Source organism: Schistocerca serialis, chromosome 8 (assembly GCF_023864345.2).
Source record: "Schistocerca serialis cubense isolate TAMUIC-IGC-003099 chromosome 8, iqSchSeri2.2, whole genome shotgun sequence".
In the NCBI taxonomy this organism is placed as follows: domain Eukaryota; kingdom Metazoa; phylum Arthropoda; class Insecta; order Orthoptera; family Acrididae; genus Schistocerca; species Schistocerca serialis.
In genome coordinates, this window is record NC_064645.1 from 453,179,720 (window position 1) to 453,204,268 (window position 24,549).

The window sequence follows — 24,549 nt, forward strand, 5'->3', positions numbered from 1 at the left end:
CATTTCATATCACTGTTTAGTATTATATGTACATTTTGAAGAAACGTGGCAGGCTCTAGAAGTTCACATGCAATGTTATCATTGGATACTATCAGCTTCTTTCTCTTTTTTGCACAGCTGATGGCATTTTCATTTCTGCTGAGCTTTTGCCATCCCTTGTAACATCCTGGATTCTACTGTAAAACGGAACCTTTGAGTGAATTATATATTTGCAAAGATACTCTGGAAGAGTGAAAGCTCTCTTTGTTATGAGGCAACAAATGTGTAATTACTTCAAGTATCCATTGGAAAATGTAGGTATATTGAATCTACTACTTGTAAGCTATTGTGTGTGAATGGGATATAAGCCGCTTCACACAAGTGTTTTTTTTCTATTTTTTTTTTTTTTTTTTTTTTTTTCTGAACCTGCAACAATTCTTCGAGACAAGCAACTTTTCGTCTAGGAACTATCCATAATGGTCATTCACTGGGGTACTGACATGTAATTCTGAAAATCCATTCTTTTGCCCTTCCAATGAACTTCAGTAGTCACCTGTGCTACTTTATAAGTCATGATAAATTATTCACTAATTCTTTTCAGACCTATTGGCTTGTTTGCTTTGAGTAGTCTCGATGTTTCCCAATACTTTCAATATCATCCATTTGCAAGTTTGTGCAGCAAACAAATATTGGTATGGTAATAGGATCCTCTCACAAGAATAAATGTGTAATATAATATTTTGACTTGTCATCCCAATTTCAAAGACAGACAGATTCATAAAGACTGGATGGAAGCTCTGGATTTGCTCAATGGGACAGAAAAGGGGGGCAAAAAGGGCAGATCCGTTACATTTACTTGGTCAGGCATTGCATACTCTACCACCAGAATAATTTTTGTCAAACCATTTGTTACAGAAGAAATGTCATGAGATCACTAAAAAACAGCAAGTTTTCTGGCTGTAATGGTTTTTCAATCAGAGTACTAAAACGGTGTGCAGATTTGCTAACACGCTGTTTGAATTACCTTTGTAAGCAGGCAGCAGGTCAAGATGTATTTTTTGAAAGATTACCGGTAGTAACACCTATTTACGAAAGTGGAGGAAAGCAGGTAAGCAAGTAATTTCTAATTAGAGACCCATCTCACTCACTCCCATGTTTCCAAACTGAGTTCTGGTCAATATGACCAATTATTTGAATTATTTTAGCCTGCTATCATGCAACATTGTTCCAGATACATTACCCGTCATAAAATCTGGAAGTGTAATAACTTACAGACATCATGTATTGATGTTAAATGCCTGCATGTAAAGAGTACTGTCGAGCAAATAAGATGTAGAGTTCTGCTCACCACACTGCCATTATCTAACATGCCTATCAGATTGATAGAAGAATAAAATAAGCTCTACAGATGAAACTATGATTATTAATGTGAAATGTGATCTTTTCCTTCAAGAAATAGTCCTATTGCATTAAAAATATATCTTACGCTGTTTCCTGTCTTCGCCAGAGCCATCGCTGTCATTCACCTCCTTCAAAAGTGCTCTCATTCTCAAACAATCTGATATAGTTATGCTACCTCAAGACTGTAGTACCTATCTTACTATGTTAAACCTTTAAAATAAAATTATACCTCTTAATGAGCAGATTATGACAGTACATTTAATTTGCTCAGTACTTATATGAAATAATGAAAATTAAATTTTATTTCCCCTGGGCTATTAGATAGGCAACTTGCAACTGGGACTGAATGCCACAAACTCAGTCAGTCAGTCATTTAGTAATATTGATGGTTTGTTCATATTCTCATGTGTTTCTTTGATACGTCAATTACATATGTGTGACAATAACAACTGGCTCAAAACTTCAGTTGAAGTGAGATTTATTTCAGCTGAGTTACGTAAACTAATTGACATTAAACTGTCTGATCTCAACTGGAGATGTGTCACAAATCACACACAGTCTATGAAACCTTGATAAGGACATATTTTGTGTAGCTGCTCATTTCACATTTAGAACTACAATGTGGCTGTTTGTCAACTGCAGGGAATACATTAATACTAAAACAAAGAAAAAAACATTGTTATGTTTTGTATATATTTTATATCCATATCAATATCAGTATAAAAGTATAACTAAACAATATGCAAAAAATTTGTCAATGAGGCACAAAATCACTGCACATCTGTGAGCAGTGCATCAGAGTATACACCAACACAAGAGTAAAAAGAAGAAGTCTTATGACTAGAATTTCACAACTTTTAAAACACTCTCTTTCTCTCTGTGCTGACCTACTTGGAAAAAATCACAGATTGTACATCACTTAGACACTTCTTAGGAAAAGAAGAGGAAAAACTAGTTCCTTCTCCATACTGTTATTGTACTGCTTACAATACCATAACTCTGCATCAATGAAATTATAAAGCAAAACATGTAAATTATGCAAAACTGATCTGCTTCCGAATGGGCTCGCTACGAATAAAGCCCAAAACCTGAAAGTTCTCTCTTTTTCAAGCAACTGTGATATGTTTTCAAAATAATTTGAAGTAGCACTAAAAGGAATTTTAAAACGCCTGTCTTTTAAAATTGAGTTAATTACACAGTTCAGTACATTTTCTGGTACATGTATATTAGATGGAACACTTGAAGCCAGTGATCATCTCTGTGCTTGTGATGGAGTGTGTTTTGTCCCAATAGTTCGGTTGAATAATGCATTCGATATTGCTATAACAGGCGAGAAAAGCTGCAGAGGATAATCACTGAAAAGAAAGCATACAATGGATTTTATTTTTTGTAAAAAATGTCATGTTATACAATAATCATATAAAAAAGAGAATTTTCTCAATGTGTTTATCATTCTGAAAACTTCATTAGCTAGAAATATAGTCAAATGCTTATTAGATCTTTTCTAAAGGATTGTGGCAAAACTATCATGTAAAGTATCAACTTTTTTCGCTAGTATGCACCATCTGACAAGTACAGTGAGACAGTTCAGTTGCAACTACTGACATTTATGTCCAATGAAACAGTGAATGTGTTAAATGGAATTAGTGTGAACAATTTATTCATTCAGAAAACTCTTCAAAACATCAACTGGTATCAGCCTTCTCTAGCCAGCATCAAATGAGGGCCAGAGCAAGCCAGTACCGGTTTATGTTTAGTGATTGTGTCAAATGAAAAAGTGTTCAGAAGATATGTTTGTGCCACCATTTTTATCCTCAGTATTTATGCTTAATTAGCTTTCACATTTATTCTGAAAGACTGAGAGACCACAAATGTGAATGTGTAGTCCATTAATTGTTGCTGGTGTTTTCATGTCTTTAACCACTAATTCTAGTTCTTAGCTCATATATCAGTCAGTGCATGGGGATCTTTTGGAAGTGGAGTGTGGTGGTTAGCAACGATAAATAGCAAGATGATGCAGAATGCACTGCATTTAAGACACAGAGGTGTATTCAAAGAACAACCAATCTTTTAATGAGTTCTTCCTTTGCACAAAAGTCCATAGATAAGTATAATTCGGTTAGGATTACTTGACAGTTGATATCTGTCACTTGCCATTATAATGTTGCCTCATCAGCTGCCGGCTATTGCTAGGTTATAGGCAACACACAAACACAGTGAATCACTTCACAAATCAGGGTTGCCACAAGTTTCCCCAAGTGAATTTCCCTGACATTTCCCTGATTAGAATTTTCTCCTGACAAATTTTGAGATATCAAGGGTAATCAAAGGTATAAGTAGACAAAAAAATTTAAGGACTTCCATATTTCTAAACATGTGGGCAAAAATCTTAAGTACTAATATCCACATCTTTTGTAATTAGCTGTTTCTAGATGGAGAAAGCAAGCGAAATGGTATGTGTGTTTCATTAAGACAACTGATGTTATTTTATTTCAATAAAACGAAACACATTTGGTAACAAAAATATGCATTTCGTTGGAGCCACAAGACAGATTTAAAATACTTTCACTGATTTCAGAAATAACCTGAGAAAAATGTAGGCCACTTGAAAGAAGTGTATACGACACGGTAGAGTTGTGTAAGCCAAAACTATATGTGACCACCAATAAAATGTTGGTTCTACTATATTCGTTATTGTCAGATATTACTCACTGTGTTATATCTATTATTTTAGAGGTATCGTGTGGTTTTTCATTCAAGAAAATGTGAGTGCATAGAGTGCAAATTGCCAACAACTGCCACAATTTTCTTCTTCTTATCATCCATACTTTCTAATATACAAACTACTTTTGAAGTGCCAAAATGTACTAGAATAAATGTCTGTAAAATGCCGCAATGTACTATATACTTGTGGTGAGACATTTGCAATTCCTGAAATCCACAGCCCACGGCCTCAGGCCTGCCGAGGAGCACCACAGTCCTGGGTCCACGGATAAAGCATGAAAATCAGCTGCATTATGCCATACACAAACAGAACGCCATTCGGGTAGATTGGTGAGACTAGATCTGACAGGTAGGGCTTGCACATTATAGGGAAACAATCGGGTTCAAATCGGAAGGCCTGATCTGTTAGAGATACCTGCAGAAATGGCCTGAGGGTTTGGCCCGTCATGGAAATCCACTTGTGTGGCTAGCTATTCACAAGCTACAGACACCATGTTGATGAAATGAGACCACGTTGGTCTATCTACGCAACAGATAACTTGTTCGAATACTCTGAGAATCAATAATAATGAGGATAGGTAGCAACTCACAGTAAAGATGATCGCTGAGCCACACATAGGCACGTAGAAAAGATAATCACACTTTCAGAACTAAATGTTTGGTTACAACCTTTGTTAGAAAGTGAGAGCACACACACATTCACTCAGACACAACTCATGCACACATGACCGCCATCTCCAGCCACCGCAACTGCAGTCTCTGAGAATCGGATCCAAACGAACTACTCCTCAAGCCTCCCTGCCTCTTGTCGGCAGCTGCTAGATTAGCGACAAGAATTGGTGGCAGTGCTGACTGCAAGCAGAAGGGAATGGTAGGAGTGCAGCCTGAGAGAAATGGCAGGAATTAGAAATGCAGTAGTCATGAGGGAGTAGGGAAGCGGCGCATGTACTCAACTGTGCAGTCGGCGACAATGCATGACACCTCAGTAAACAAACCATTTCATCTACTGAAACAAAAACAAGATTTTCCAGTCCCCCCCCCCCCCCCCCCTTTCTTCAATTTTCTCCGATATCTCCCTGACATGTTTGAAATTCCCCGATATTCCCTGATTTCCAGAACTTATGGCAACCATGCAAATGCTCTTAATGTGAAGCACAGAGCAATGCTGGAAGAAGCCACCACAAGGAACGTAGAAACAGCGGCCAACAATCTGTGCCACAACTAAAATCACAATCACTTTCTTCACGGCGATTGAAGCTAACCTCTACAAACAAACTAAAGACAAAAAAATTTCAGTTTCAGCATTAAAAGCAAACTGTAATTTATCACTATCCTTGGTTACCTTTAATATCCTCATACTGGCTACATGAGCATTACCAACGTAGCTGAACAAAAATAATCACAGTCTTTGCTCATAGAAATAAAAAAATTCCATGTTTTTGATGAGAGAGAAACCCACGACTTTTATAATGTTGGGTTTACACATCAATCACTGTGCCATGCCACTAAATTGTGAGATGATATTATATGTTACATTGGTGCACAAGTTCATAGCATTTGTGTTTTGCATATTGGTGTTCAGGCTGTAAGGGTTTATTTATAAACTGCCATTTTTTATCTATAGTTCGCTGTTGCCATTTGAGTTTACATATTATCATTTGGAGATAGTGAGTGGAGCTGTGGATGGTAGAAAATGAAGTGGGAAGTGAAGAAATCTGAACATTTCTGACATATTCTTCTTGTTTTAAGTTCAGCAGAGGGGTGAGAGCAGCAGAGGCACCAGAAATATTTGCACTGTGTATGGGGGCAAAGTAACTGGCCTGAGCACAGCAAGAAAATGGTTCTCTCATTTTAAGGAGGATAATTTTGACATTAGTGATCCTTCATATTCAGCAAGATCTTTGGGGTTTGATGAAGGGTACTTAAGTGCATTAATCCACAATGATCCACAAGCAGGGTTGCCACAAGTTTCCCCAAGTGAAATTCCCTGATTTCCAGACATATTTTAGCATTTTTCCCTGACAAATTTTGAGACTTATTGATTGATTAATTGAGAGGGTTTATGGGGCCAAATGGCGAGACCATCAGACCTGCAATTCCTAAGTTACTCACAGAAGAAAGAGGGTCAGCTAAAAGTGATAGATCCAGTCAGGGATGTCAAACACACACAGCAAAAGGCATAAAAGGTTATACCAAATCTAAAAGCTGGAAAAAGAGTGATCTTTCCATGGGGGAGTGGTCATGGTGTCCCAGACTGAGAAAACGTGAAGAGAGCCCCCAACCACAATCACCCTGCATCTGCTCAAGGAGTAAAGCAAAATATTATATCTGGAAATAACCACTTTCACAGAAGAAACTGAGGACCAGTTCAATCACCCATGAATTCTCTACTAATATTAAAATTAAGGAAGACTATACTTAGCACGAAGGGGATAATCTACCAATATGTGGGATATCGACAGTCTGGCTCCACACAATGGGTGAGCCTGGTATGACCAATGTGTAGACGGCATAAAGCAGTGGACTCTGCTAAGGGAAGCAGAAGGTGGAACATCAAAGCACAGAAGTCGACTCCTTTCGAGAGGAGTGAAGTAAGAGCACCAAAGCACAGCACTCTCCTTGATTGTGTGGAGTTTACTAGTGAGAGCAATGGTGCACCAGATGTCATTCCACTTTCAGGCAAAGAGAGATTTGACATACACTCAGGCTCATAAATTAAGGATACATGGCGAAACAATGCACTGGTGGGCGCTTTGTGGGTTTAAATCACCTCAGGGTATGACCATGCGGTGCGTTTGACCTGCGGTCGTCGCATGGTGGCGCTGGCAGCAGTCCGCATATGCAGAGGTCTGTTGATGCATGTCAGAGTACAGTGCAACGAGTAAGTGTGTAGACATTTACATATGTGCTAATAGTGACTGTGTATTGAAAATGGCTCAAAGAACACATATTGATGATGTTATGAGGGGTAGAATACTAGGGCGACTGGAGGCTGGTCAAACACAGCAGGTCGTAGCACGGGCCCTCCATGTGCCACAAAGTGATTCCAGCAGACAGGAAACATGTCCAGGTGCTACAGTACAGGACATCCACAGTGTACAACACCACACGAAGACCGATATCTCACCATCAGTGCCCGCAGACGGCCACAGAGTATTGCAGGTATCCTTGCTCGGGACCTTACCGCAGCCAACGGAACAGTTGTCTCCAGACGCACAGTCTATATATGACTAACAGACATGGTTCATTTGCCCGGACACATGCAAGGTGCATTCCACTGACCTCTGGTCACAGGAGAGCCCGTAAAACCTGGTGTCAAGAACACAGTACATGGTCATTGGAACAGTGGTCCCAGGTTATGTTCACGCGGACGAGTTCAGGTATAGTCTGAACAGCGATTCTCGCTGGGTTTTCATCTGGCGTGAACCAGGAACCAGATACCAACCCATTGAGTCCTTCAAAGGGACCCATATGGAGGTCGTGGTTTAATGGTGTGGGGTGGGATTATGATTGGTGCACATACACCATGTCTTTGACAGAGGAACTTTCACAGGTCAGTTGTATCAGAGAGTCATTTTGAACCAGTATGTCTGCCTTTTCAGGGGTGCAGTGGGTCCCACCTTCCTCCTGATGGATAACAACACACGGCCCCACCGAGCTGCCATCAAGGAGGAGTACCTTGAAACAGAAGATCTCAGGTGAAAGGAGTGGCCTTCCTGTTCTCCAGACATACCAATCGAGCACGTCTGGGATGCTCTCAGTCGATGTATCGCTCCATGTCTTCAAATCCCTACGACACTTAAGGAGCTCCGACAGACACTGGTGAAAGAATGGGAGGCTATACCCCAGCAGCTGCTCGACCACCTGATCCAGAGTATGCCAACGTGTTGTGTGGCCTGTGTACATGTGCACGGAGATCATATCCCATACTGATGTCGTGGTACGTGCATGCGCAGGAAAAGTGGTGTTGTGTAATACATGTGTTTCGGGACGGTTTTCTCAACTTATCACCGATACCGCAGACTTACAGATCTGTGTCGTGTCTGTTCCCTATGTGCCTATGCTATTAGCGCCAGTTTTGTGTAGTGCCACATTGTGTGGCACCACATTCTGCAACTATCCTTAATTTATGAGCATGAGTGTAGATCTGCTTATCTGCAGCTGGAGTCACAAAAGGGAATGGAGCGTGATTATCAGCTTATCTAGCCAAACAGTCAGCCCGTTCATTCCCTGGAATACACACATGACTTCGGACTCAGAGAAAGACAACTGAGCAGGCGGCACGGACAAAGAAGGAGAGAAGGTCATGAACAGCAGAGATCAAAGGATGACAAGAGTAGCAAGATGCTCAATGAGTTGTTACATATTAAAACACTGGAGGGAGGCCTGAGTAACAAAATGGGTGCCCTGGTAACGGCTAGCAGCTCTGCTGTGAACACACTACATGATTCCGGCAATAAATGGTGTTCTAAGCCAGTATTAGGCGTGAAAGTGTATCCAGATATATCTATCGTCTTAGAACCATCAGTGTAGAAGATGGTAGCAACCTGGAACTCTGCAAGGATGGAATGCACAAGATGCCGGAAGACCAAAGGGGTGACAGATACCTTAGGACTCTGGAATAGATCGGTCCTAATCTGTGGTCTAGGCACCACCCAAGGTGGGTTGTGAGAGGAAATACACGGGGCACATTTCAGTGAATGGAGATGGATATCCTGACATAGGGAAGTGAGAAGCATTCCAACCGGCAATCCCACCCATAGGCAGCGATCAGGAGAGAGACATCCCTCGCTTGCAAAGAGGACAGGGTATACGGAATGGTCAGGGAATCTGCGAATGGCGATTATGTAAGAAACTACGAGTTGGTTTCATCCTGTTTGTGGCGGGGGAATCCTCGCTTCTGTCAGAAGCAAAAGGCACCAACAGCCAGACGCACCCCACAATGGTGAACAGGATCAAGTATTTTCAGAGCGGAAGGAGCAGCTGATCCCTAAACCTGACTTCCATAACCTAGTCCGGACAAGACCAGATCACTGTAAAGATGGAGAAGGGTAGCATGGTCTGCACCCCAAGATGTGTGGGCCAGGAGGTGGAGAGCATTAAGCTTCCACATGCATGTAGTCTTCAGGCAGCGAATATGGGGCAGCCACGTCAACTTCCTTATATATATAAAATTCTCAGGTCACAGTGTTAGTTGCCATACTCCTCCAAAACGACTTGATTGATTCTGATGAAATTTTACATGTATATTCGGTAGGTGTGAGAATTGGTCGTAATCTATTTTTCATACCCCTAAGTGATAAGGCAAGGCCCACACCATAATTTTTTGGACAGAACTTTTTATTTTAATTTTTTTTATGATGTGACATTACAAAATACATGCAACGCTAAATTTTCACCCTTCTACCACCAACCCCTATTTTTTAATAGCGATTTTAGAAATTTAATAATTTTCAACCCCAGTCAATAACTGATCAAATATCACTTGATCAGTTATCCGCGCCAGGTCTTTCACTAATCGATAGATAGGTAATTGAAGAAAACGTACCAAAAGCAACGACTCGAATATCCCCCCTCTGAATCAATGTAACTAGACCGAGAAGTTTAACTAGGTAGCACACGTCATTCGCCAAACTGACATTTAGGCCTAGTGCACACACATCGATTTTTATCGTATGGAAATATATTCAATATATTTAAGCCCTGACATAATCAGTATTATTAAATCACGTAGGCTGCGATGGGCGGGTCATGTAGCTCAAATGGATGAGGGCAGGGCAGCGCGCAGCGTACTGCTAGGGCACTTGGAGGAAAAACGTCCTGTGGGGAGACCGAGGCGTAGATGGAAGGACAATGTGAAGGCTGATTTGAGGAGCCTAGGTATTGAAGGTGAATGGAAGGAAACAGCCCACGACAGGGACAGATCGCGAAAATACGTTGCTGCAGTAATAGACACTCGAGTCCGGTATGGCCAGTGAGTGAGTGAGTGGAAATATATCGTATGATCAGATTCTTCTAGTGGAAAAAAAGAAGTTCCTATGCTCTCCTTTCTTCCTCTGAAAGAATTTAATCGTACAATATTTTTACATACAATAAAAATCGATGCGTGTGCGCTTGGCCTTATTCATAATGCTGGCGAACACGTTTCGACACAAAATTGCCGCTGTGTTTGTATGCTCATGGACGAGCCGTGTATCGCCTGCAATTGTTAAATCTGTGCGATCTACTATAGAAACGCTAGAACTAATAGTGGCCAATACTGCCGGACTTATCCCTAAGCCTTTTATCATTCCCTACACAGTTTTCGGCCATTACCATTGTTCGTGTCACGAGCTCCCGCCAACAACGGCTGTTGTATTACACGTATACATTATTCTTATAGACTAGAGATAATATATATGGAAAAACAACGTTTGCCTGGTCAGCTATAACATATAAAGATTTTCAGAGGAGGAACAACGTTCGCCGGGTATTGCTAGTTTCATAAAGAAAAAGGCCCAAGAAACGGGATTGTGCATTAACACCTAGGAGCTGGTCGCCTAAATACAGTTCTGGATCAGGGTGTACTATGAACTGATGACAAAAATGCATAACCCACATTTTGGAGAGAGGAAACTGGAAGCCATGGGAGACAGTCCACTCAGAGGTCCGTCGGGTGGCCCCTTGGAGCTGGCACTCAGCAGATGCTATCGAGTGGGAGCTGCACCAGATGCAAAAATTGTCAACATACAATGCTGGGGAACCTGAGGACCAACAGAGATTACAAGCCCACTGATGGCTATGAGGAAGAGTGTGACACTTAATACAGAACCCTTGAGATACCATTCCCCTGAATCCAAGGACTGCTGAGTGAAGTGCCACAGGGACCAGGAAGAGCCAGTGGGGGGAAAAAAAAAAAAAAAAAATGGAAGGGGGCCGCGAAGGCCCCAATCATAGAGGACAACTAAAATGCGATGGTGCCAAGCCATGTGGTACTCCTTACGTAGGTCAAAGAAGACCTGACAAGGTGCCAGTTTTGAATCTGAGTAAATCTGCAGTTTTGAATCTGAGTAAATGGTCAGTTCGATATCGTCCCTCCCGGAAGCCACACTGATACAGGAACAAAAGGCCCTGAGAGTCAAGTACACAACATAATTGGAAGCTAGCCATCCACTCAAGCAATTTACAAAGTACGTTTGTCAGGCTAATTGGGCAGTAGCTGTTGAGAGATGTGGGTTCTTCCCAGGCTTAAGGATGGGGATAACTACACTGCCTTGCCACTGTGAGGGGTGGACACCCATGAGCCAAATGTAGTTGAAGACAGAGTAATACTGCCTCAGTGTAAGGTCCAAGTGCTGCATCATCTGGTTGTGGATGGAATCTGGGCCTGAGGCCGTGTCACGTGAAGACGTAAGAACCTGCAAAAATTCCCATTCAGTGAAGGGTTCATTATAGGGTTCAGCCTGGTGAGGGTTGAAACAGGAGGTGGGTCTGTTCAACTCTGTGTTTCTGCTGGAGAAAGGTGGCAGGATAGAAAAAGGACGTCAATGCTGTTGCAAAGTGTGTCGCGAGGTGTTCTGCAAGGACCAATGGATCAGTAGACAGAGCACCTTGGAGAATAAGCCCCTGGACAGTTGACTGTCACTGGTGGCCCAGAAGACTACAGAGCTTGAACCAAACCTGCGATGAAGAGCCATATGTCCCCAGGGAGGAAACATACCACCCCCAGCATTCCTTTATACTCTGCTTAATAAGGTAATGTGACTCAGCACGAAGATGCTTAAAAGCGAGGAGGTCGGTCTGTGAATGGTGTCATTTAAATTGTTGCAGTGCCCGTCAGTGCTCCTGGACAGTGACTGCTATGTCCTTGGTCCACCACGGTACTGGTTGACAAGAAGGGGGACCTGTGGATAGGGGGACAGCAGTGCCAGCAGCATGAAGAATGGTGGCAGAAATACCCTGCATGACAGCGTCAATACAGTTCTAGAGACGGGTATCAAAGTGCACAGAGCAGACGTATATAAAGGCCAGTTGGCCCTGCAGAATGCTCAAGGAGGCAGCCTGTCTGCCTGGCAGCAGCAGGGGAATAACAGAATCTCTGGAAAATGGTCACTCTCACAAAGATCATCACAGTGTGACCAATGTAGGCAAGTCACGAAGCAAGTCACGAGCAAAAAAGAAAAGCCAAAAAGGAGGAGGAAACCCAACCAACCAGAACCGCAACATGAAGCAAAGTCATGAGGATAGCCAGGCCGACACAACGACACAAAAAAGAACGCCAAGAGAAGGAATGGAAGGGGCAAAGGGAAAGGAAGAAGGCCAGGGAAGGAGAAGGGAAAGCAGCACAGAAAAGGATAAGGCTGCAATAGCTCAGGGACCCATGCGCACCACACATGTACCCACCAAAGAGCTGTTGGCCCCCTGGTGGGACAAATTTTGAGATCTCAAGGGTAAGTAAAGACATAAGTTAGCAAAAAAAAATGTAAGGACTTCTGTATTTCTAAACATGTGAGCAAAAATCTAAAGTACTAACATCAACATCTTTTGCAATGAACTGTGTTTAGACGGAGAAAGCAAGTAAAATGTTATATATGTTTCATTAAGACCACAGATGTTATTTTATTTCGATAAAACTAAACACATGTGATGACAAAAATATGTATTTCATTGGAATCGCAAGACAGATTTAAAATATCTTCACTGATTTCAGAAATAATTTCAGAAAAAAGTAGACCTCTTGAAAGAAGTGTATTAGGCAGTGATGAGTTGTGTAAACCAACACTATAGGCGACTGCCAATAAAACGTTGGTTCTACTATGTTTGTTATGGTCGGTTACTGCCCACTGTGTTATGACTATTATTTCACTGGTATTTTGTGGTTTTTCTTTCACAATATATGTGAGTACACAGTGTACAAACTGCCAGTGACTGCCACTTTTTCCTCCTCTTATCAACCATACTTTCTAATATATTAACTACTTTCAAAGTGCCAAAATGTATTAGAATAAATAAAATGTCTATAAAATGCTGCACTGTACATTGTCCTTGCAATGAGACAGTCGTAGTTCCTACTGATATCTGTTGCCCATGGCCTCTGGCCTGCTGAGGAGCACTGCAGTCCTAAGTCCATGGATAAACCACGAAAATCTGCTGCATTACACCACACACAAACGGACTGGACCTGCAGGCAGATCGGTGAAACTAGATCCGATGGGCAGGGCCTGCACATTAGTGGGAAATGATGGGCTTCAGATTGGCAGGTTCAATCCGTTAGAGATACGTACATAAATGGCCTGCGGTTTTGGCCCGTCATGGAAGTCTATCAGTGTGGCCAGCTAACTACACATGTCTCAGACACCAAGTTGGCGAAATGAGACCACAGTGATCAATCCATGCAACAGATAACTTGCGTGAATACTCTCACCATAAAGATGATCACTGAGCTGCAGACAGGCACATAGAAAAGACAATCACACTCTCACAACTAAATTTTTGGCCTTAGCCTTTGTCAGCTGATTTCCCTGGCAAGTTTGAAATTCCCTGATTTCCAGAACTCATGGCAACACTGACAACAGTATACTTGAGAACTGGCAAATGTGATGAACTGTAATCATTCCAATATTGTGCGACATTTGCACATGATGGAAGGTTCACAAATTGGGTTTGTGGGTACTGCAAGCCCTAAGACAAATAAAAAAAAAGTTCAGTGGGTGGCCATATGTGCATTTCTGCTTGCTCATCATCAACTGACTCGTGAATGATACCAACCATTCGTACCTTTATCATTACGGGTGATGGGAAATTGTATCTTTATGCTAATGTAAGGAAAAGAAAGGAACGGGTGAGCCCCAAAAAAAAGCAACAACTTCCCACATGAATATCTACACACATCCACAAAAGAAAATGTTATACATCTGGTGGGACAGCAACGGTGTGGAATACTACAAATTGCTCCCCCACGACATAACCATCACTGCTGACGTTGAGGAGATGTCTTGCACACGCAATCCAAGAACAATAACCTGGAAGATTACATGAAGTGATGGTACTCCACAACGATGCCTGCCCACATTCTGCTAGTCCGACAAGAAACACTAAACAGGAATTGGGTTGTAAAGACATTCCACATTCACCTTATATGCCTGATCTTGTGCCCTCCAATTTTCACCTTTACTGTTCACTAATAAACAACATTCAAGGAACTTTCTTTCTACATCAAAATGTGCTCCGCACATGGCTTGATGAGTCCTTCACCTCAAAATCATGTGATTTCTACAGTCATGGAATCGAAAAGTTACTGCAGCTCACAGCATTGCCAGGCTGTTGTTAATGGTGAAGGCCAATATTTACTAGTAATTAAAGTCTATTATGTGCAACTGTTACATTTATTAAGCTTGTGGAAAAAGCTATGAACTTATGCACCAACCTAATATATACTGATGGTAAAAAAAAAAAAAAAAAAAAAAAAAAAATAATACAGCGAAACACAATTAATGTAGACATAAGAATTTCAGATATATATTTGTTTACATAAAATATTTATGTGATTAACATTGCAAGATCACAGGTTAATGTAAGAGTGAGATAACCCATTGCAAATGTGAAATGCTGGTACATTAATAACTGGTGTGATCACCACACTGCTAAATGCAAGAATCTAAACATACATGCATTGTTGTACAGGTCCAGATGTCAGTTTGTGAGATGGAGGTCCATGCCTGTTGCACTTGGTCAGTCAATACAGGGATGGTTAATGCTGTTTGTGGATGATGCTGGAGTTCCCTTCCAATGATTTGCTTGACTGGAGACAGATCTGGTGATCAAGAAGACCAAGGTAATGTGTCTGAAGTCAGCAGAGTATGTTGAGTTACAACAGTGGTACATGGGCGAGCATTATCCGGTTGGAAAACACCTCCTGGAATGCTGTTCATGAATGGCAGCTCAGCAGGTCAAATAACCAAACTGACATACACATTTGCAGTCAGGGTCCACGCGATAACCACAAGAGTGCTCCTGTTGTCTCACAAAATCGCACCCAGACCATAACTCCAGGTGTAGGTCCAGTGTGTCTAGCACACAGACAGGTTGGTTACAGGCCCTCAACTGGCATTGTGCTAACCGACACAGGGCCATCAGTGGCACTGAGGCAGAACCAGCTTTCATCAGAAAACACAACAAACCTCTACCCTGCCCTCCAATGAGCTCTCTTTTGACACCCCGGAAGTCACAAGTGGGGGTGGTTTGGAGTCAGTGGAACGTACACTACAGGGCTTCTGACCCGGAGATGTGCTTGAAGTAACTGATTTGTAAAAGTTCACTGAGGTGCTCAAATTTCTGCTGCTGACGTAGTATGATAATGCTAGAGCCACACGCCAAACATGGTCTTCCCTCTCAGTAGTGCCACTTGGCTGTCCAGAACCTGGTCTTCCTGCCAATGTGCTTTCTCATAACCAACACTGCCAACAATCGTTTACAGTGGCTACATTCCTGCCAAGTCCCTGCAATACTGCAGAAGGAACATCCAGCCTTTCATAGCACTATTACACAATCTCTTTCAAACTGGGTGAGATGTTGATAAAGATGTCTTTGTTGCCTTAAAAGCATCCCTGACTAACATCAACTCGTGATGTCCGATCAACAAGGTAACTAATGCTCACAAGCATTACAGCACATACTTAAAGCAAATGTGATTTGCCTCCTCATAGTGGCACTACTAGTGTCGCTGTTACGCTGGCATGAAATTTGAACGGACATCATCTTCCAGACACAGAAACATGTCTAGCAACTTTCATTTATGCCACACAAATCCTTCCCAGTGTTAAGATTTTTTCCCCTCAATGTACGACTCTGTTAACCCAGTCGCAATGATGAATTGCTGCGTGCTATAATTTAGCTTCACACGATGTCATGTGAAGCTCTCTAATGCAGGCCTATCTCTATGATTATAATAACTGTATATGTTAAGCTGCTGACAGGCACAATTAAAAAACACTTTCATAATGCTTTCAGTCACGGGCTTTGTCAGCAGAAGAGATAACACACCATTCACACACACAAGCAAGCACACATCATGCATACACGAACACCGAAAATAGCATCTCAAGTCAGAATGCATTCTGGCCCGAGATGCGGAGATGGCAGTCAAGTGTGCATCAGGTACACTTGCTTGTGTGTACGAATGGTGTGTGGTGCTCTTTTGCTGATGAAGGCTGTGGCCAAAAGCTTCAGGTAAGTGTCTTAATTGTGTGCTTCTGCAAATTGTTGAGTTACCGTAAGTAGCAACTTGTCTTTTCCTATGTTGTTGATATTCCTACCTGGCGTTTCCATTGTTTAATAATGGAATATGTGATGCTGAATCATGTGGAAGGATCCAGTAGTATTCGGTTAGTGTGTGTGTGTGTGTGTGTGTGTGTGTGTGTGTGTGTGTGTGTGTGTGTGGTGATGAAATACAGAATAAAAGGGCCAGACACATGATTGGGACTCAAACACATCAAGAAAGAAAGCCAGACAAGGACCTGAAAGTGAAGTGAACTGCCCAACCGATGTGGCAGTTTGGCAACTGCAAGCGGTTCAAGTGTGATGTTGAGCACTCCACCTGGAGGAAACCAGCTCCAACACGTGAAGCATCTACTTTCAATTAATTTTAACCGGACTGAAGTCACTTATGTACAAATCAAATCATAGAACTTTAGAAGTATCTGTGAAAGGAAAAAATCAGGGAGGGAGCGGGGGTTGGTGGTTCTGCCACACTGAAAGTATGAAAGAAGACTTAAGGGCTATTCAACTCAAAAGGTGACTTTTGATCAGGAAACTACTGGGTAATAATAGCATCAGCAACTGCCAGTTAACTCAGTGAGCAATAAAACTGGAACATCAATACCAACCACTGTTGTATTGGTTTATAAATCCATATCATGAGCTCACGGATGATGAAGTTGAGAGAATTCATGGAAAAAGTGTCAAGTTTGATGATAGGATGGATGTAACTGCTTGTGGCAAAGACACTCTCCAAAAATTTGAAAGACAAGCTTTCAACTGGATTGCTTCAATGTTATTACTGAGACACACAAATCTCCAACAAACTGGTCTACTGTGTATAAACTGAATCTGAACCTCCTACACATAGATTCCCAACAAAATGCTATTTCAGGCACCAGCAGGAAGCGAGGCTACTGGAAACAAACAGAAAGGAAACAGAAACTATAATTAAATGATAAATGTAATGCGTCATACAGTTATGATCGGACACCAAGTAGTATAGTGCTGATTTGTAGTTACAAATTTTTTCAGCCATGTATTTTCCAGATTGACTTCAACATGCATGGCTTGGACTTCACAAATAAGAATAGAGAATAATTAAGTAAGAATGTTGATAATTATAGGCCTCAGTCATTGCTACTGGGTGTTTTCACAAAGGTCATGTCTAACAGAGGGTTGGCCTATTTCTTCAAGCAAAACTTATTGCTCAATTTTCCATTTCAGTTTTAAAAACAAGTCAAGTTGATAAGACAATAAATTTCGTTTTGCATGAAATAATGGAATATTGTTTTATAACAAATGCAACAGTATATCACTAAATAACATTTTTATGTCATTGTATGAACAAAAAAATCTCATCACCAAGCAGAGGCAGGAGAAAACACACAAAACTCATGGAAATGGCCAAGCTTTCAGAGCCAGTGACTGCTCCTCTTGGCAGGAGAGTTGAAAGGAAGAGGGCTAGAGGGCTGAAGAAAGAGGACTGGCAACTTTTCCATAACTCACACCATTTCCTAAACCTCACCAGTCCTATTCCTTCATCCTCACTCCTTTCCTTTTGGCCAGGAGGAGGAGCCACTGGCTCCGAGAGCTTGCACATTTCTATAACAATTGATCAATATGTTTTCTCCTAGTGCCAGCTGGTGAGTAAATTTTTTAGCTGTTCAATTACATTATCAAAAATTGATCATTTTCTTTGATAAATAACATTATTGTATTAGAGAAAGTATTCATTTTCTTTCAGACTTCTGTGAGCCGCAAGAAACAGGTTTACAGTTTCTTACAACAGAATATGAGGTAGTATCTGACTTGTGCAGTGTACTATGAAGTGTTCTCCAAGGTTCCACTCCCAACTTCTTTCAAAAACATTAATCAATTCTAAGGAAACTTTGTGCTGCAAATCACAGTTTATATTTACTCTTTAATTCATAATAGCCAGAATGATGTTCAGTTTTTTTTACTAGTAGTGCTGCTGAATTTAAGACTATGATCATATGAAAGAGCCATTTTTCATAGTCCGAAATATTAAAAACTGTGATTTGGTTTGGCCACAGATGAAGGGGGGAGAGGTCTGTCATACCTGTATAACAAAAATATTGCAATCATTTTTGTCCAACTGAGCTTTGAGATTCCAGGGTCAATTTCAATACAAATGTTATGAAACTAATAGCAAAAGCAGTCAGAACATCCAAGTAGCTTCATTTACAGCCGTGTCACTCAAAACTTCCTTTACTAAACAGTGTACTAAATAATTTAAAACATATATGAACAACATTTATAAAGCTTTAGATCAAAAGATATTATGAAATTAATAACTGTTTTATATTTATGTTCTCACATAAGTATGGAAAATACAGAAAGGGATAGGTAGCTGCTTTCAACAACCTATTATCTTGAGTGGTACCGTACAATGACATCAAGCTCCCATGTGAAACTCTTGCCACATTCTGAAACTCATGACTGCACAGATTTGGTAGTACTAGAACCATACATGCTGTAGGTATGTTATGCTGGGCTGACAGATTTCCAGACCAGTTCTCATTTTACAGGGGCTTCCCTGCTATAAATGTGAATGCAATGCAACACTGAATAACAGGCACTCCTTCCACATGGTAACAGCAGTGCTGGTAAATATCAGTACTTATGTATTCGAAGCTACTGATATGAAATAAACTAAAAAGAAAAACTGTTTGCAAAACCAGTTTTATTTATGGACTTAGACTTTGACATCAAATTTTTGGCTGCCTGACAGAATGATCCATGTGACATTTGAGAATGAGGTGGAGGTGGTGGTGGTGGTCGTGACGATGATGATGATGATGATGATGATGAAAATAATAATAATCCCAACAGTGGTTGTCGAAACATTATTCACTGTCTCCTTGAAAATATATTTCTCTAAGTTAAACAAGATGTTGGCAGGTTCTACTAAGGGCCAGTAATATTTTTTGAAGAAAATCAGATGCTGCAGTTACTTATACTTGGAATATAATGTGAATCACTTTCTCTTACACGGTAATATTAAACAATGGAAAATTCACTAAAAAATAGGAAAACTGCACTGGGCTATGAGGGAAGAAAAGCCATCAGGCAAAATCAAACAATGGAATGTATTACATATTATCTTGAAAATTTCTCGGATATTCAGCCGGATAGTCGTCCAAAAGCCGCGATATTTCGGCAAGCCGACTTCTTGCCATCTTCAGGCGTTCTTGGTGTCTGATTGATCTCTGATGGATGTTGACTTTATATAATCTCCACCCCTTTCCCGCAGCCTCCATCTGGGCGCTTCCGAGCGGTCTGCGGCCGGTGGTGGACGAAGGGCAGCGCTGGCTGGTGGGGGAAGCACGGCACCCTGTGACAGATCATTGGCCGCAGTCCTTCTGTGGCTATGGCCGCTTGTGGAACTCTTGTGGAACTCTGCCGTCGTGGTGACAATTCTTCTTCTTCTTCTTCTTCTTCTTCTTCTTCTTCTTCTTCTTCTTCTTCTTCTTCAGGTGTCCTGACAGGAGTGGATTTTCGTGTAGACTGCCGTTGTGTTTTAATCACACTCAAAGCTGGATGCCAGGCTTTGCTTAACTGGAAACTGCTGTCTTTATTTATTAATTCATCATGCAGCCGGATCTTCACTGCCTCTTTGACGAGACAATCCCAGAAGGTGTTCGATTGCTGTAACACCTTTGTGCCATCGTAGTTCATGTCATGTCCATGTGAGATGTAGTGCTCTGCCACGATGGACTTGGTGGGCTGTGAGTTGTCTGTGTGGCGTTTATGTTCACTACATCTCTCCTGTACCGTCCGGATGGTCTGGCCTATAAACATTTTCCCACACTGGCAAGGGATGCTGTTAACTCCCGGTTTCCGGAGTCGTAAGTCATCCTTGACTGATCCTAATAATGTTTTCGTTTTGGATGGAGGGCAAACACGCACTTGACATTATATTTCCTGAGTATTCTGCCGATGTGTTCCCGACATGTGGCATGAGCGCTGTCGCAACCGGTTTGTCTTCGTCCTCGGAAGGCTGTGGTCTTGGCCTCTGCGTTTTATCTGCCCCGACATGTGGCATGAGCGCTGTCGCAACCAGTTTGTCTTTGTCTTCGGAAGGCTGTGGTCTTGGCCTCTGCGTTTTATCTGCCGGTTACAACAACCGTTCATGCGGAACACGGCCTTCAAGTGCTGCAATTCAGCTGCTAGGCTGTCACAGTCCGAGATTTCGCGTGCTCTGTGTACCAGTGCGCTTAGAACACCCTCTTGCTGTGAAGGAGGATGACAGCTGGAGGCATGCAGGTACAAATCTGTATGTGTCGACTTACGGTAGACGCTGTGTCCTAGTGTGCCATCTGGTCTTCTCTTGACGAGCACATCCAGAAATGGAAGCTGGTTGTTTTCTTCTACCTCCATCACAAACTTTATATTCTGGTGCAGCGAATTCAGATGCAGCAGAAAGTCTTTGAGGCGTTGTTGTCCATGCGGCCAGATTATGAATGTATCGTCTACATATCGAATAAAGCAAGAGAGCTTGTAGGCTGCAAACTCGAGTGCTTCTTCAAACGCCTCCATAAACATATTGGCCACTACTGGTGATAGCGGACAGCCCATTGCTACTCCATCTGTTTGTTCGTAGTAGTTCCCATCGAACAGAAAGTATGTTGACATAAGTACGAATTCGAAAACTTTCATTACTGTTGGTCTGAATTTATCTCCTATGAGTCTTAGGGAGTCTCTTAGAGGTACCCTAGTAAAGAGGGATACCACGTCAACATTCACCACGAGGTCTTCTTGGCCCAATCAGAAGTTCTGGAGCTGCTGGACGAAATGCGCGGAGTTTCTGATGTGGTGCTGACATCTGCCCACAAACGGACTGAGCATCGACGTCAGATGTTTTGCTAATTCATACGTTGGTGCTCCAATGTTGCTTACAATTTGGCAGAGAGGCAATCCATCCTTATGGACTTTAGGTAGTCCGTAAAGTCTAGGAGGTGCAGCTGCTCGTGGACCAAGTTTCTTCACCATCGTATTATCTTCGAAGGTTTGCTGGAGAAGCTCAATAGTCTTCCTTTTCACTCTATTGGTAGGATCGTCTTCGATTCTCCGGTAGGTGTCGTCTTCTAATGGGTTGCACAATTTTTGCTTGTATACATTACAAAGTAGTAGGACCATGCAATTCCCTTTATCTGCTGGGAGGACGACAGTCTCGGCATCTTCTCGGAGTCGCTTTCCTCTCTTCCTTGGAGATGTTTGGCTTCGGGGGAGCTGCCCTGGTGAGTAGACAAAATGTTTCCCCATCGTATTTCCTCTGTAGCGTCACGTGGAAGTGCGAGAGCAGCCTGTTCCACCGCGCTGCTGAATTGTTCTGTTGGTAATGTTGTTGGTGTTGGTGCGAAATTCAGCACCTTTTTAAGTACGGATAAGGTAGCATCATCAATTACTTTCCCTGTACAGTTAATGACAGTTCTCTGTGGTACTTCTTGCGGTAGTTTGGCTGCAAGGCGTTCGTATTTTGCAGTTTGTCTGCAGGTGGCCGATTGCCAAGCACTGTTGGCTTGAGGCCAACTAACTGCATCTACCCACTCCCATGAGTCAGGGGAGAGTGTCGAGGCAAGCTGCAAGTGGAGTGAGAAGAGTTCTCTACAGGTCTCGTCGAGTCTGTGTCGAGTGTACCAGATCCTCTCCCTGACCAGGGCCAGTCTAGCTCTTCTAGTGATCCAGTTGGCGGCTGCGATTCTGATATGATGAGTGACCTTCGCAAAATATGGTACGATTCGGTCCTCTCGGCATCTTAGTAGAAAGACAAGGGAGGCCAAAATGCCTCAAGTTCACGATGGAGCTAGAAGAAAACAACCAGTTTCCATTTCTGAATGTACTCGTCAAGCGAAGACGAGATGGCACACTAGGACACAGTGTCTACCGTAAGTCAACACATACAGATTTGTACGTGCATGCCTCCAGCTGTCATGCTCCTTCACAGCAAGAGGGTGTTCTAAGCACACTGATGAACAGAGCATGCAAAATCTCTGACTGTGACAACCAAGCAGCTGAATTGCAGCACTTGCAGGCCATGTTCTGCATGAACGGTTACAACAACCGGCAGATAAAACGCGCCTTAAGACCGAGGAGGCCGAGACCACAGCCTTCCGAGGACAAAGACAAACCGGTTGCGACGGGGATCATACCATATGTCGGGAACATATCGGCAAAGATCGGCAGAATACTCAGGAAATATAATGTCAAGTGCGTGTTTCGCCCTCCATCCAAAATTAAAACATTATTAGGATCAATCGCGGATGACTTAGGACTCAAGAAACCAGGAGTTTACAGCATCCTTTTCCAGTGTGGGAAAATGTTTATAGGCCAGACCATCCGGACGGTACAAGAGTGATGTGGTGAACATAAATGCCACAAAGACAACGCACAGCCCACCAAGTCCGCCATAGCAGAGCACTGCATCTCACATGGACATGACATGAACTACGGTGGCATAAAGGTGTTACAGCAATCTAACACCTTCTGGGATTGTCTCCTCAAAGAGGCAGTGGAGATCCGGCTGCATGACGAACTAATAAATAAAGACAGCAGTTTCCAGTTAAGCAAAGTCTGGCATCCAGCTTTGAGTATGATTAAAACACGACGACAGTCTACATGGAAATCCACTCCTGTCAAGACACCTGAAGAAGAAGAAGAAGCAGCATTGTCACCACGACGGCAGAGTTCCGCAAGTGGCCGTAGCCGCAGAAGGACTGCGGCACATGACCTGTCGCGGGGTGCCGTGCTTCCCGCACCACCGGCTGCGGACCGCTCGGAAGCACCCAGACGGAGGCTGCGGGAAAGGGGTGGAGATTATATAAAGTCGGCATCCATCAGAGATCAATCAGACACCAAGAATGCCTGAAGATGGCAAGAAGACGGCTTGCCGAAATATGGCGCCTTTTGGACGCCTCTACCCGGCTGAATACCAGAGAAATTTTCAAGATTTCTGTACGCCGGGAAAACCTCAGATTACACATTACATATTATAATATTAGAAGTATCTAATAAGAGGCAACAACTCAATATGTACTTTAGTAAGAAGACCCCTCTCACAAGGAAAGTTCTTACTAAACATTACATTAACTGAAAGAGGACACAAGGAAAATGATTGTACGTGATCACGCTAACACACTTGTGTACAGAGGATGGCTGTAGTAGTAGATGTTCACCACAGAACATGGAAACAGTCTGTGACTGTAACTGATTTTGTTGGAGAAATGACAGTAGACAATGCTGATTTTTCTTAGTGACTGGTCATTCAGAACAGTAAAATCTCAGAATATGATGCACAACTATTAGGAGATTATTGTGAAAAAATGGGATTGATTTAGTCAACAATTTAGGTATGGCTTATTACAGAGCCCTTTTTACTACCTCATTACAATAAAAAAATGAGAACATTAACTATAACTTACCAGACTCCAGTTACTGGCACTGCTTCATTGCCACTTATTATGAACATAGGAAATACCATAGAAAATATACAGCCGCTGAAACAGAAGCACTCAAATTACAAAACCGCCACTTATTATGTACTTTGGAAACACTGTAGAATATATACAGCTGCTGAAACTGAAGTACTCTAATCACAAAACAAAACTGTGGAATAACTAAATTAGGGACACTTACCTGGAATCTAGAGAACACAATGAAAGCACTGACATGTGTACTTGCGAGATACTTTACGATAAGAAGGCATAATTATTTTCTCTCGGTCATACAAATGATGGAAATACATCAACAGTGGACAAGAGCTGAAAGTCACTTCTTGGTATAACTCATTCCCAGGCTATGGTTTATGAAGGGAGACACAGGGTACCATTTATTGGAACAACTGTGTGCTTCATGCAAAAAAAAGGTGATTTCCTCTCTCCCCCCCCCCCCCCTTTCAACTTCATTGTGGTTGCTAATGTGCAATAACCATCCTCCACTGAAGATTTCTTCTCCATTGCAACAATCAGAGCAAACAAAGCTATATAAATGCACATCCAGTTACTTTAAGTAACAAAATGCTGTATGGCCAGAGACTCTGCAATCCACTGAAAATTATAACTACTCAAGATAACCAGCTAAAATAATTTAAACTTAATTTTAACTTAACTATTCTGATGGACAAGCTGAAGAAAAGGAGGATAAGGGAGGTGGGGTTGTCTTTCTGTGCATATCTGAGAAAAGCCTTTA

General features: G+C 42.1%; 1 protein-coding gene across 2 annotated transcripts in view; it reads right to left on the reverse strand.

Annotated features, from left to right (window-relative positions):
- Positions 1–2,251: 2,251 nt before the first annotated feature.
- LOC126416802 (etoposide-induced protein 2.4 homolog) overlaps positions 2,252–24,549 on the reverse strand; it is a 38,705-nt gene continuing 16,407 nt past the window's right edge. For both annotated transcript variants that reach the window (XM_050084673.1, XM_050084672.1), the window contains exons 6-7: positions 23,784–23,858; positions 2,252–2,735 (exon numbers count right to left, since the gene is read on the reverse strand). In XM_050084673.1, coding sequence (XP_049940630.1) covers positions 2,633–2,735; positions 23,784–23,858 — 178 coding nt within the window. In that variant the 3' untranslated portion in view covers positions 2,252–2,632. The remainder of the gene's footprint in view (positions 2,736–23,783; positions 23,859–24,549) is intronic.